The sequence below is a fragment of the Notamacropus eugenii genome, chromosome 1, assembly GCF_028372415.1.
Source record: "Notamacropus eugenii isolate mMacEug1 chromosome 1, mMacEug1.pri_v2, whole genome shotgun sequence".
NCBI lineage: Eukaryota > Metazoa > Chordata > Mammalia > Diprotodontia > Macropodidae > Notamacropus > Notamacropus eugenii.
The window spans coordinates 303531552-303547139 of NC_092872.1; the positions used below are offsets into that span (position 1 = coordinate 303531552).

The 15588-nt window shown below is 41.7% G+C and overlaps 1 protein-coding gene across 1 annotated transcript; it reads left to right on the forward strand.

Moving 5' to 3' along the window:
* Nucleotides 1–12144: 12144 nt before the first annotated feature.
* LOC140517809 (5-azacytidine-induced protein 2-like) lies at nucleotides 12145–14133 on the forward strand. The gene has a single exon (XM_072629385.1). It carries the CDS (start codon nucleotides 12332–12334, stop codon nucleotides 13490–13492), a length of 1161 nt encoding a protein of 386 aa, XP_072485486.1. The 5' UTR covers nucleotides 12145–12331; the 3' UTR covers nucleotides 13493–14133.
* Nucleotides 14134–15588: the final 1455 nt, after the last annotated feature.

The window sequence follows — 15588 nt, forward strand, 5'->3', positions numbered from 1 at the left end:
CAGGCACAGTTCCCTCAGGGGGTTTATGTACAGACCTTCCACAATGGATCCAGGCTCCCGCCCGCTTGGGGAGCCCTTGTATGCAACCGCCTCTCAGCTTCTATCTCCCGGGGGGGGGGGGGGGGGGCGAGCCATGGGGGCACCCCACTCCCCTCTCGACCCGCCAAAGATACTCTCTCACCAACCCCCGTCACCTGTGGGTGGAGGGGCTTGTGCCGCTGCTGGAGATCCCGTCCCTGAAGCCTGCTCGGATCTGTACCTCTCGGAGCAGCGGCCACCACAGGTCTGGGCTGGGCTCCGCGTCTGCAGCGCGACGGACCTTTTGCGAGAGGTTTGCAGGTCCCTCTGAGGGTGGAGAGACCCGTGTGGCTGCTGGAGATCCCGTCCCCGTAGCCCGCTCGGATCTTTTCCTCACGGTGTCGCAGCCGCTGCAGGGCTGCACTCAGCTCCCAGTCCCGGCGCCCAGTCCGCAGCGCGAAGGACCCCCCGCAAGAGGTTTGCAGGTCTCTCTGGAACAGAAATCTCCCTCGCTCCAATATTCCGTGGCCTCTGGGTGCAGAATTCACCATGAGTTGATCCCCTCTAGCCGTTCTGTGGGTTGTGGGTTCGGAGCTATGTGTATGTGCGTCTTTCTACTCCTCCATCTTGGCTCCGCCCCTTAAGACCTCTCTTTCAGAAGCATATGAATAATGAAATGCGTAGGTCAACAATGCAATGGTTATCATATTTAAAAAATCTTAATAGTAAATAAACAATAAAGTAAAACTCTTAAAAAATAAAAATTAGAAAGTTAATATCTCTTTGTTTATAGATATCAAGAGCAGGAGTGAAACAAGAAGACAGGAAAGTACAGATTCATCAGCATCTCAAATTCAACATGTCCCAAACCATCAGCATCTCAAACTTGACATATCCAGAACCAATAAGTGTTTTCCTTTCTTCCTAAACTTGTCCCATATTCAACTTCTCTGTTTCATTAGAGGGTACTACTATAATCCTCATCCCCTAAGGTCATAATCTCAAAATCCTCGGTTCTTCACTCTCTCCCATCTTATATATTCAATCAGTTTCCAGGTTCTGAATGAGTCTAGCTCCATAACATCTCTTATATCTGTCTTCTTTTCTCTACTCATGCAGCTGCTACCCTGACATCAATGTGAGAGGACCACTGTAATAGTCTCCAAAGTGATCTCCCTGCTTCCAGTTTACTTCTTTCTAATCTGCACTCCACATACCTACTCAGAGAATTGTGGGAATTGTGTGAAACAAACCAACTACATCTTATAAAACCAACTCCATTTTGAGATCTAAGTTTCATTTTTCTGTAAATTTCACCTGCTTGCTAATTGTGAGAACTGAATGACATCCTGATTCATATCTGGAAAAATCTACCTGCTCACTCTCCCCATTCCCAACTCTCAAAACTCACTCATCCCCCTCCTAACTAAGAAAGTCTCTAATCTTTCATCTACCTAGAAATTAGATTATCTAATCATGTATCCTAGTTTTTATCTTGTTAATTGTTTACTTTTAATACATAAAAGTCTGTCTCCCCCTGTGTTTGGGGTCCAAGACAACCTAAAGAGGCATGGTCCCAATTTGTTATGCAATCAGCATGCATAATTAATTGATCTGACAAGTTGATATGTTCAGAAGCTCAAACCTTTGTTTCCTCAGTTGTTTCAGATTTCACCCATCATGCTTTCAAAATAATCTTCCTTAGGCACAACCTGACCAAGACAATCTCCTGTTCAAAACCTTTAGTAGCTCTCTAAAACTTTTAGGAAAAAATACAAACTTTTGGGCCTGGTATCTAGGCTCCAACCTATTTTTCCAGGTTTAGCACACATTACTCCCTTTTACATATTCTGTTTTGTAACCAAGGTGTACAACTAGCTTTCCTCCCATTGCATATGCTGTCCCTCACTCCTTCACATTTGCATAGACTTTTACTCATGTCTGCAATGCACTCCTTCCTCATCTCTGCCCTTCACTTGTCAGGGATGAAACTCAAGGTGTTACCTCTTCTATGATACTTATTCTAGTGGAGTGCCATACCATCTGCACCAGGTCAGTTCTGTTCATTTTCAATCCATAGTTATGTCAGCACAGGCTCAGGATGTTGTTATCACTTTCTGGCCACCTAAGCTTAAAAAAACCCCAAACTCAAAGAGGTACAGCCAATCTCAGATGACTGGCAGGCAGATCAAAATGGACAACTCAAAGACAGGGAGATGGGTTCAACCGAACCAACATGTAGTATCCTCACATATGTACTTGCTAAATAGTCTTCTCCTACTATAGTTAAGTAAAACTTTTGTTAAATGTTGAATGATGGTTAAGTGTCTCATTTCATTTCAATATGAGGCATAAACTGTTAGGGGATAAGCCTGAGTCAGACCTAGTCCACACTTTCTCAGAACCTACCAGTTGCTAATGTTCTTTATCTTTCATGACAAATTACCCATAAATACTGCCAGCAGGTATTTTTTTTCATCTTTGCATTCTCAGCACCTAGCATGGTGCCATGTATATAGTAAGTGCTTAATAAATGTTTTTTGAATTGAATTGAATGCTAAGTTCTTCATACAAGGAGGTGGAAAGGTTGCATAGGAACCTTAGTATATAAATTATTGGAGAATTACCAGAAGATATTAAGAACTATCTTCCATCATGGGTACCTTCAAAACAAAAGAAGAAACATGAATTGATGTAACTCATGACATCTCCTTGCTCTTCTTGCTGTTTCTTCTGCTTTTCCTATTTTAGAAGGATATACAAGCAGCACCAATAAGGCAATTCTAATTAAAGTGGGCAGAAGATCTGGATGAATGGAATACAATTCCAGAAAACAAGGACTTTGTCATTGGACTGCTAGAAAATACTAGTGAATTAAAGGATAATCTGGTATAAAATGATCAGTAGGTGACTTTACCTTGTCACTAACTGGCACCATCTACTCACTCTCATGTTAAAATCTTGGTGTTATCATTCTTTGATTTTTAAATCTCTCTTGCCTGTTATATCCAATCAGTTGCCAAGTCTTGCATGTTCTTCCTCTACAGTTCTCATATCCATCCCCTCTTCCATCTCTTCCTACTAATATCAGAATATTACAGTTGTTGTTGTTATGTCATTGTTTTAAAAAATCTTCCTTATTTCCTGGACTATAACCTCAGAACAGGTCTTCCTAACTATTCTCACTCTCATTGCCAATCCATTTTTCATAGTCGAAATCCTTCAGTGGCCTTCAGTTGCCTACTGAGTAAAGTTTGAATTCCTTTGTCTGTCTTTCAAGGTCCTTCATAATCAGACACTACCATACCTTTTTAGTATTAGTATCATTCTGTACTTTGTACTCTACGCTCCAGGTGACCAGGCTCTTCACTGGCCCTTATATATATCTTGTATTTTTCTGCCTGTATTTCTTTGTTCATGCTGTTTCCTATGCCCAGAATGCATCCTATCCCTACCTGTTGAATTCTTGTTCATACTTTAAGGACCAACTCAAATGCCAACTCCATTCTACCTTCTCTATCTTGCAATGGTAAAAATGGCCTTTCTTCCCTTTGGAAGAAGTATCACACTTTCTCCCTTTCTGATGGACGTGACATATCATGTCATGTTATTTGGTTGGTGTTTTCAAATTATTTGTTCATTTATTTTTACATGCATTTATAATCTGCTATTCCTCATCCCCCAACTGAATGATTAATAAATAGTAAAGTCGTAATAAATATGCATAGTCCAACAAAACAAATCTCCACTTTGGTCATCACACAAAATGTAATAACAATAACTAGCATTTATATGGTGCCAACTATATGCCAGGCACCTTGCCAAGTACTTCACAAATATTATCTCATTTCGTCCTCACAACAACCCTGGGAGGTAGAGCCAATTATTATCCTCACTTTGCTGTTGAGGAAATGGAGGCAAACAGAGGCTAAGTGACTTGCCCAAGGTCATACAGATAGTAGATGTCTGAGGATCTTTCTGCATTTTAAGTTCATCACCTCTCTGGGAAGAGGTGAGTGGCATGTTTCATCTTCAGTCTCTTGATGGGGCTCATGGTTTGTCATTGCATTGATGAGAGCTCTAATGTGCCTATAACATTATCACTATATAAATTGTTCTCTTAGTTCTGCTCATCTTGCTCTGCAATATTTCCTACAGATCTTCCCATTTTCTTCTCTACCCATTTCATCATTTCTTATGATACAATCATAATCCATTACGTTAACTTACCACTATTTGTTTGGACATTCCCCTAATAAAAGGATCCCCCCTTAGTTTCAATTTTAGCTACTTATACTGTTAATGTATTTTTGAATAAAGGGAAGATTCTTTTCCATCCATTAATAGGTCCATGTGACCTGCTTGAGTCACATAGAAGTCTGAGTCACATGTCTGTGGTGGGGGGAACTTGCCAAATGAGTGGAGCAGGAAGGGTGGAGCAGAGCTGAGAGGAAGTTGGATACAACAGTTAAAGCTGAGGGAGAGAGAAGAAGCAGGCAGAGAAGTGTAAGTGATCATTTGTGGGAAGGACCTGGCAGGGTGAAAGCCTGGGGATGGTGGTGCCCCCTGCATTGTTATTGTATATAGATTTCTTTGTTGCTATGATGGATTTGGCTTTCTGGTGTTTAAATAAATGTTTTGATTCTGTCTTCCATGTGGAGAGTCTGTTACATTTTGTGATTCAGAATTACACCAGCATATTCATAGTTGCCATAAGTGCTGTGAATATCACATTGGTGCTACATTTGGCGACGAGGATGGAATTGCAAAATATCAGACTTCTATTTGGAGGCGGAAAGGCTTCAAGGGAGAGAAATGAATATCCCAGAATAGGAAGATTTACCTTTTTCCTCCCTTGAAAGAGAATGGGCTAAAAGTTCAGGGCTCTGTGAAAACTGGGAATCGAGGCAACAGAAGGGAGAACCTAGAAATTTGGAAAGATGTTTGTAAGAAATACCAATAGAACCAGGGAAAGAGATGGCAGAGATTTGTAGGAGAGGCTGGACCTTGCTAACAAGTTATTGCCTTATGTGTAAAAGCAGAGACAAGCTGTTGGAAGAGAAAGCTCAGATGGAAAGCTAGTTGGTTAGTTTGCATGGGAATCTTTCTGTGCCACAGCATTCAGGCTTTCCTTTAGAAGAGCACTCTGGGGGTCTCAGGTGGTAGAGAACATGCTGGTGTTAATTTGACTCTCAAAAAGAAGGAAAAAACTAACAATAGGAATGTGCATGCAGTCCTTGCACATGGCGGGCTCAGTTGCCTAATGACTGCCAGGAGAATATGTGGGAGGAAAATGAAACAAAGTTAGGTGAGGAGTTTTTATGAATGCAGATGTTCATCCAATACTAAGAAAAAAGCAGGAGAACCGGGGGCGGGGGGCACACAATGTTTAGGGAGGTCACAAATATTTTGAGTCAGTTCACCCAAAGGATGGGAGAATTGCTAGAGTCTTGGATGGTGAAAATCAGTGATGAAGGGACCAGAGGTATATCAATAGATAAGGTAGATTACTTGAAATTTATCGTTATTGGTCAGAATCCTTTTATACAACAAACTTTTAAGGATTACTTTATGCAAAGAGGTAACAATGTGATTAGTCTGTTAGCTTTGGCTGCAAAAGGATGCAGTAAGCAATATCCTACTAACTCTATGTGGCCTACCTAGGAGATAGACCCTGGTATTCACTCAGAGACTGTATGAGAAAGTTAAAGGAGGAGGTAATGAAGATAGCAATAATGATGGGAGATGCTGAGGCTTATCACAGTATCACCTTAAAAGTTTCTCATAGAAATATCAGAGTGAAGACAGCTCCTCCTGCTTACAAGCACCTAACTCTGGCTCTACTAATTGGGGAAATAGGGCACCCTCTTTCAGAGGTGCTGGATTAGATTTCACAGTTAAGTGACTTAGAGGAATGGAGAAAAGATAAATTTCCTTAAGAGAAAAGAGTAAATAGCCAGTGGATTCAAAGTCAGAATAAATTAATAAGAAAAGAATTGTTTATTGCTCTATTGAGAGCAGGGGTAAATTTTGGAAGAATAGATGGCATTCCAACTAAAGAACTATACAAAATGTACCAAGAAAAGGGGCTTAATATAAGATGGAATAAGGAAGTAAGAACTGCTCCTACAGGTTCTCCTGAAGCATTATATCCAAGTTTGTCACATCTGCAGGAAGAATAGGAAATTGGTCAGGCCCCAGCTCAGATTAAAGAAAGTACACTTCTAGCCACAATGATGACTCCAAATCTGCAAGCTAGAAAACAGCAAACAACAATGAATAAGACTATGGGTTCATTGCTCCAGAAGCATGACTGACCCTATATCAACCCTGTTTCTAGTTATTTTCTCCTTGGTTTTTTTTGTCCATTAAACTTGTTTGCTGTATTTGTTTCCTGCACGTTAGTATCCTCCACCTACAGATGCCTGATTGTTTAAGCTAAATGTCACCCCCTGTCCACAACTGAACTGTGTCACCCCTGGACCTGGCATTGACCAAGCTCCTGATGCCAACTAAAGAAATGAATGGGACCTCTTGAGGCAGGGACAGCTTTTTGTTCAATCTTAGCAGCAAGTAGCTATGAAAGAAGAGCCCTCCACCCCTTTCCCCAAGATTTTGAGCCCCATTTATTTGAAGGCAGAATGATGGAGTGTTTGTGATTAAGTCTCACACTAAGACATTATTTCATGTGCTTATTTCATGTTCTCCCTGAAATATTGTTGTAAAGTTCTGTTGATACCAGTTACTTCTAAATTCCCATTAACCTATGTAATGGATATGAAAGATCTTGGGCCTGAATGTATTGTTAATGTATTTTTGCATAATGGGAAGACTTTTCCTGTCCATTAATAGGCCCATGTTACCTGCTTGAGTCACATGGAAGCCTGAGTCACATGAGTCTGTGGTGGGAGGAGCTTGCCAAATGGGTGGAGCAGGAAGAGTAGAGCAGAGCTGAGAAGAAGTTGGACACAGCAGTTAAAGCTGAGGGAGAGAGAAGAAGCAGACAGTGAACTGTGAGTGTTCATTTGTGTGAAGGTCCTAGCAGGGGGAAGGTTTGGGGATGGTGGTGCCCCATTCATTGTTATTGTGTATAGATTTCTTTGTTGCTGTGATGGATTTGACTTTTTGGTGTTGGGATTCAGCTTTCTGGTGTTTAAATAAATGGTTTTGTTCTGTCTCCCATGTGAAGAGTCTGTTATATTTTGTGATTCAGAATTACACTGGCATATTCATAGCTACTGTAGGTGCTGTGAATATCACATTGGTGCTACACTACTAGAAAAATAAACTTGCATCAACAATTATTTTTATTTTATGCATGCCATGTCACATGATTAAACTACAACCTCCATTAAGCAAAGATTATTTTCATCTGAACTTTATACTTCACCCAGCACCTAGCATAATAACTTTGGTTTATATTTTGCATACAGTAGGCACTTAATAAGTGTTTGTTGACTTAGATTTGATTTAATTTGAGCAAACTTCTTAGTCAGGCCACAAGACTCAAAAGCAGTGATGAAAACAGCCAACGTTGTCACAAATTGAAAAAGAGGGATTTTTGTTCTGCTTTGTTTTTTTTTTCCGATATCGCTTGTTGAAATGTGGATATGACTGGGTCTCTTGAACGCTGAGCATAAGCTTTGGCAGATTTTGTTTCTGTTGTAAAGTCTCCAAAGTCATTCCAGTCAACAGACTGAGTCAGTATTCTGAGGTCCAGCCTAGTTGAGTTGGGCACTTAGTTATGACTTCTGTGCCCTTGGCAGCTCATCAAATGTTTATGATCTGTGATCTTCGTTGCTGGAAGGTGAACCTATGCTGATAAGACCACAAGTCCATGGAAAAACTAAGGTGTGGAAAAGCTTGCTGGTAATAATCAGGACTTCTATCTGCATCTGGTTTTTTTAATTTCATTAATCACAACAATGAGCTATCTAGTGAGCAAAGAACAAATGCCAACCTTCGAGAATGTCATTAATTCAATCCTTTATAAGGGAATGCTGCAATACTTGAATTGAGAGCATTCCATTGAATTTCCTCTAGATTCTAAAATACCTCTTCCCTTTCAAAGGATTATCAGCAGCTTTATGTCAGGTATGATCACCATGGATATCTTCCTATTAGGTAACTTAGCACATTAAACTGTTTCCTATAGCAACATCAGATGCTACATTGTTGGAAAATAATAGCAAATAGACACAAGAATCACATGGCATTTGATTGTAATCTTGTCAGCTACTAATGTTTAGAGAGAAAAAATCTTATTTCTCTTCACCAAAGTAATTATTGATTGGATTAAGAAATAAGTACTGGCTAACCATATGGAGAAGTCTTTTATCTGGATGGATTAGTACTTAAATCCAACTCTCTTCCATTTGAGACTTAAGAGTATATAGAAAATTGGGTGACAGAGGTAAATCATTAGCCTGGGAGAATTAATCTGTTTTTTTTTAGAATTCTTCAAAGTAAAATAGAAACTAAACAAAAGGATGAAGAAAAATCTGGTAATGTTCTTTGTCTTTAAGGGAAAGGGAGAAATTAACTGGTAATTATTACACAAGGAATATAACTGAAATTAATATCTCCCACTTCATTTCTGTTCTGTTGTTAGAGTCTATGTGTATATACTTCTTGAAGTACAGAAGTCATAAATGCTACTTAAAATTCCCCAAACACAAATTTTCTGAGTTCCTTGTTTCTCCTCTTGTCAATACGCACATGAGCGAAGAGGTTGAAATTGTAAAGCAAGTCACTCACACTCAAACCCAGAAGAAAAGAGAGTGGTGGAGAATCAATTTGGGGAAAAAAATGCTATAAAGAAAGAATTTATTGTTTTGCTTATGTAATGTATACTCTATGGCTCACTATCCTAGAACCTGGAAGCTACATCTCCTTGTGATTTTAGAGGCACCCTGTGGGCTTTTGGGGGTCTCATCTCTTCATACTAACATTGACTTAAGTTCCCACCAACTATGGTCCCCACCACTATTAGCTGCCAGGGACTAGAGTCTCAATTATATTTAAATGTTTAATATCAATTAGCTTTTACAAAGCTATTTTATTCACTTCAAAGATATAGCAATAACAAATGCACAAACATTTCCATGTAGCACTTCAGTTCAAACCCTCCTCCGTATTACCTTGGTTCCTAGGGACAGTGAAATTCACTATTCTACTCGCCAATGAACAATGCTCCACATCTTGTTCAATGTTCCATATGACATTGGTCCCACAAAGTTCATGTCCAAACAAGGTCTATATTCAGAATAAGTCCCCAGCTGAGTTACTGATAGCCTGGATCCTACAGGTTATGCCTGAAAGTCATTCTGTTCTTCAGGGCATCAATGTGGAGCTAGGTACTAAATCTTGAATGCTGGGATAGTGGAATGCTCAGAAGTTCTCTCTCCCTGACCTTTTGAAACTCACAAGGTTGGAGCCTCCATCCATCTACCTAAAATGGAAAGGAAGAAATACAGAGGTCAAAGACCAATGCCATTTCACAGGGTCACATATCAGCCTCACTGGATACCATAGGCAAAGGAGTCAACTGAAGGGCAAAGCAACTGAAGAAAATGAAAATTGCTGAGGCTTTGGTTGTTAGTGTCTTTTTGAAGACACCTCCAGTTCCGACTATGAAGCCAGTTGAAAAGTCTTCTCACTTATTAGATCAAGTGATTAGCAAATCAAAATCAGTCATATAATGTCTACACATGCTCCAGGGTGTAGGGTGTGTTCAGAGAGGACCAATACCTTTGGTGTGATGGCTGCCAAGGCTTTTCAGGGCTCTTTCCACCTCTGGTGTTCACCTATTCTGCCTAACTCTTACATGTAGCTTCAAGAAGCTGCAGCATGCACAGCAGCCACACCCTGATAAACCATTTCGGCAGATGGGCCAAACCAGGTTGAGGGTAACCAAGGACTCTCAAACTCATTGGTGTTAGGGGGGTATCTACCCCAAGCATGTGAAGACTTCATCTGGTGAAATGGGCGGATGAGGACAATTTGTTCCAACGGCCATGAAGGCAGATGAAGCAGGCAATGTGGAGCACTTAGAGCTTGGTTAGACACCGAAGGTGCCAAAATCATCTACTGCATCCTGAGTCATTGCCAGCCATCTTGACTCTGTCCTGCCACTGGACTATGATGACTCAGGAGGAGAGAGTGAGGCTGATGACTTCGTGCAACTCTGCCTCACTTAAATCCAATTTATGTACAAATCAAAAGACATCACCCATAGTATTTCACTATTATGCCTCAAAGTCCTGTGGCAACAGGCAAATGATGAAGCAGTAGGTATGGATACACTGGAAGCTATAGTCATGACTCTGCACGCAGGCGGCCCAGGTCATAGGATCGTTTCTCACAGGAAGCAGCAGTGGGATTCGGCACACTGGAACGTGCGCACACTAATAGACAACACAAAAATCCAGTAAACCTGAAAGAAGAACTGCTCTTATTGCAAGAGAACTCCAAATAGCAGATCTGAGTGAAACAAGGTAGGCAAATGAAGGCCAACTTACTGAAGTTGGAGCGGGATACACCTTTTTCTGGAGTAGGTGCAGTGAAAGGGAGTGCTGTGAAGCTGGCATGGATTTTGCAATAATAACTAATCTAATCAGCAAGCTGGTATGCCTGCCAAAAGGAGTGAATGACGGGCTCATGACAATATGATTGCTACTCACAAGAAAATGCCATGCCACCATCATCAGTGCCTATGCTCCCACCATGACAAACACTGATGAAGTCAAAGAAAAATTTTGTGAAGACCTAGAGACTCTTATCATCAATGTGCCAAAAGAGGACAAGCTTATAATACTGGGTGACTTTAATGCCAGTGTGGGCTCAGACTACCAGACTTGGCAGGGTATCCTAGGGAGGAATGGAGTTGGGAACAGTGATAGCAATGGTCATTTACTGCTGAAGACTTGTGCATCACTTGACCTTCTCATCACCAACACTGTCTCATTCACCAACACCTAAACACAATAAAACTTCCTGGATGTACCAGCACAGTAAGCCCTGGCATCTAATATATTATGTGATTGTGAAGAAAAGAGGCAGACAAGATGTGAGAGTGACAAAGGCAATGTGTGGTGTGGTGCAGAGTGCAGGACTGATCATAGACTCATCCTTTCCAAGCTAAATATTAGCATTCATCAAAAGTGCTGCCCCCAAGGCAAAATGATGACCAGAAGAATTAATGTCAACTAATTAGAGCTCTTCTCTGAGCGTGAACACTTTGCTGCTGACTTGGAAGGAAAGTTGAGCCAACATACAGTTGGCAACAGTGGAGCAGAAAAGGGGTGGGCAGCTCTCAGAGATTTGGTGTACAGCATCGCATTTGCTCATCTGGGTCAGAACACTCACAAACACCAAGACTAGTTTGATGAAAATGATGGGGAAATTCAGAAGCTGCTAAATGAAAAATGTGAACTCCACAGGATTTACCAGAAAGATAGTTCATCCACCGCTAAGAAGGCAGCATTTAATTCCATCAAAAGCAAACTACAAGGAAAGCTTAGAGAGATGCAGGATTCCTGGCTCAGTAAGAAGGCAGATGAAATTCAGTTTTATGCTGATACTAACAATCCAAAGTGCTTTTATGATTCCCAGAAAGCTATTTATGGACCAAAAACTTATGGTACATCACAACTACTCAGTGCTGATGTAGTCACATTGATTAGTGATATGGACATGATCCTAGAGAGATGGGCTGAACACTTGCATAGTGTTGTCAACAGACCATCATCAATCAATGCTGATGCCATTGACCATTTACCCCAGGTTGAAATCAATCCCTCCTTAGCTGAACTTCCAACTGAAGAAGAGGTTTTGAGGGCCATTAGGCTCCTTTCATGTGGCAAAGCACCTGGTGCTGATTCTATTCCAGCTGAGATTTGAAAGATAGAGAGACCATTGCTCATACAAAAGCTGACTGAAATTTTCCAGGTTATATGGCAAGAGGAGGCTATCCCCCAGGAGTTCAAGGATGCCTCCACTGTCCATCTCTATAAGGGTAAATGGAATAGATTGTTCTGCGACAATCACAGGGGATCTTCTTCTTAGTTATTGCTGGCAAAATTCTTGCTAGAGGCGACCCACCGCGTCGGTCCTCTCACACCCCGCGGGCAGGGGCCCAGCCGCGGGAGACCACGGGGGGCGCCCAGGCGGCATGGACGCGGGGAACCCGAGGCCTGGCCCGAGCCGGCGCGGGCCCGCGGAGGCCGGAAGCCCGCCGTGACCCCGCTGACCCGGGGTGTTCTCGGTTCGTTCCGCACGTCGGGGAAACCGAAAGTGCCGACGAGGCGCTGTCATGGATGCACTAGTAGAAGATGACATCTGTATTCTGAACCATGAAAAGACTCAGAGGAGAGATACCATCACTCCTATCTCAATCTATGCAGGAGATGAGTCCATGGCCTCCCACTTTGCCCTTGTCACAGCATATGAGGACATCAAAAAGAGACTTAAGGATTCAGAGAAGGAGAATTCCCTCTTAAAGAAAAGAATACGATTTCTGGAAGAAAAGCTTCTTGAAACCCGATTAGATGAAGAAACAAGCTCAGTAGGACGAGAACAAGTAAACAAGGCCTATCATGCTTATCGGGAGGTCTGCCTGGACAGAGATCATTTGAAAAGCAAATTGGATAAAATGAATAAAGACAACTCTGAATCTTTGAAAGTATTAAATGAACAGCTACAGACTAAAGAAGTCGAGCTCCTCCAGCTCCGGACTGAGGTTGAGACTCAGCAAGTGATGAGGAATCTAAATCGACCTGCATCTAACTGGGAGGTAGAAAAGTTGAGCAATGACCTAAAACTCCATGGTTTGGAACAGGAGCTGGAACTGATGAGAAAGGAATGTACTAATCTAAGAACAGAACTGCAAAAATCTAAACACAAGGATCAGTCTCGGGAAGACAATCTCAATAACACAGACTTCCAAAGGCCAAGCGTTCCAAGTGATAACATGCAACATGCCTACTGGGAACTCAAGAGAGAAATGTCTAATTTACATCTTGTGACTCAAGTGCAAGCCGAACTACTAAGAAAATTTAAAGCTCCATCTTCAAACAAGAAAGCCTGTGCACCAGTCCAGTGTGTCGAAGACCTGGTGAGGGACTGCACCAAATTACATTTGACATCTTTCACTGCAAGCTACAAAAGACACGCTCCTCTTTCACCAAATGGCAAAGCCCTCTGTAGTGCCCTGGGTTCCCCTCTGTCCGGAGATACAAAGATTTTATTGGAGAGAGCAAGTCTCCAGTCATGGGCAGATAACGAGAGAGTCATCCCAAGTGGTGGCACAAACTTTCAAGAACAGAATTCCTATGGCAGAAATTCTTTAGAAGACAATTCATGGGTATTCCCGAGCCCTCCCAAGTATAGTGAGGCAGCATTTGGGGAAAGTAAAAGTAAAGCACCTTCTCCCAACCTGCATCCCTTGGGTCAGCATAATCCACACTGCCTGTAATTCAGAAGAGCCTTGTGGTCACCTTGGGAACAGCTGGCCAGCATCACAAGGATGTGCAAGAAGTACATGGAAAGACTGACCCCGTTGTGGTTTGGTGTTCTGTGGCTGTCCTTGACTTCAAGCACACTTGGATTTGTACACACTGTCCTGCAGTCCTGTAGTTGGGTTTATTTCTTTCAGTATAGATTAAAACAGCTGTGCTAACCAGCTGTATTTTAGCTAAGGACAGACAGATGCACTACTTCAGAAATGACAGGAGATTCTTGTAGTGTTTTTAAAAGACAACTCTACCTTTGATAACAGTTGCTGTAGATTTAGGCATCTCAGGTAAAGAAAAACAATAGGAATTAACTTTTGAGCTTGAGTTCAGAAATGCAGACAAAGATTTTGTGAGGTGTCTAAATCATAAATATATTCACTCTTCAGAATAATAGAAAGGTGGATGGAGTTTGGGTTCAAATCATGGAAATTACAAAAAATCAATCTTACCTAGGGGAGCAAGCAGCTGGTAAAACCTATTTCACTTCCCATTGATGAATACACAGATTGTGGAAATGTTGGGATGGAATAATTGTTCTATGGATAGTCCGTTTTTGTATGCCATTTTAGTTCAGATTTTCAGAATAAAATTGCTTTTTTGGCCCAAAAAAAAAAAAAAATTCTTGCTAGAGTCCTCCTTAATAGTCTGATTCTTCACCTGGAAGATGGGAGAGAGTATATTTCACACTGAGAGCCAGTGTGGTTTTAGAAAGGGCCAAGGAACAATTGACATGGTGTTTGCTGCCTGACAACTCCAGGAGAAATGCCAGGAGCAGAACGGAAATCTGTACACAACATTTGTGGATCAGACCAAGGCCTTTGACACTGTTAGTCATGAGGGTTTATGGAAAATTATGTCAAAATTTGGTTGCCCAGACAAGTTCATCAATATTGTACATCAGTTTCATGATAGTATATTTGCCCAGGTTCTGGATAATGGACAAAGCTCTTGTGCCTTCCCAGTCTCCAATGGAGTGAAACAGGGCTGTGTGCTTGCTCCCATACTTTTTTAGCATGATGTTTTCAGCCATGTTGACAAATGCTTCCAATGAGAATGAACACGGCATCAAGGTCAACTACAGTACTGATAGTAAGTTCTTCAATTTGAAAAGGCTACGAGCCAAGACCAAAGTGGAGGGAGTGTTGGTGCATGATTTTCTGTTTGCAGATGATTGGGCACTCAATGCAGCCTCTGAAGCTGAGATGCAACAAAGTATGGATCAATTCTCTGCTGCCCGTGCTAATTTTGGCCTAATAATTAACACCAAAAAAATACAGGGGCTCTATCAGCCACCACCACACAATCCATATGTGTAACCATCCGTACAACAAATGGAGACGTTTTGAATGCTGTGGATAAATAAGTTCACTTACCTTGGTAGTGTACTTTCCAGGGATGTACACAATGAGGTTGATGCACACATTGCCAAAGCTAGCTCAGTGTTTGGGAGGCTCCGAAGAAAGATTTGGGAGAGAAGAGATATTAGACTGACTACCAAACTGAAGGTCTACAGAGCCATTGTGCTGACCTCATAGTTATATGCTTGTGAAACATTGACAGTCTACCAGCGTCATGCCAGGAAACTGAATTGCTTCCACTTGAACTGTCTTAGGAAGATTCTGAGGATCACCTAGCATGATAAGGTATCAGACACTGAAGTCCTTGTTGGAGCTGAAATGCCAACCATTCAAACTATGCTTCAGAGAGCACAACTTCAACGGGCTGGCCACGTTGTTCGAATGCAAAATGTACACTTGCCAATAAGACTATTTTATGGAAAACTTGCATGGGGCAGGTGATCACATGGTGGCCAGAAGAAATGGTACAAGGACACTCTCAAGGTCTCTCTCAAGAACTTTGGATTTGACTGTGCAACATGAGAGTCACTGGCACAGGACCGCTCAGCATGGCATGCCCACATAAAAAAAGGTGCTGTGCTCTTTGAGCAAAGCAGAATTGAGACAGCACAAAGTAAATGCAGGATAAGCAAATTTGGGATATCCACCCCAAATATTCAAGTAGACCATCTGTGCCCAACCTGTGGAAGAGCATTCCA

What these genes read in the sequence shown, in the direction of transcription:
- LOC140517809 (XM_072629385.1), top strand. Translation starts at nt 12,332, where the DNA reads ATGGATGCACTAGTAGAAGATGACATCTGTATTCTGAACCATGAAAAG.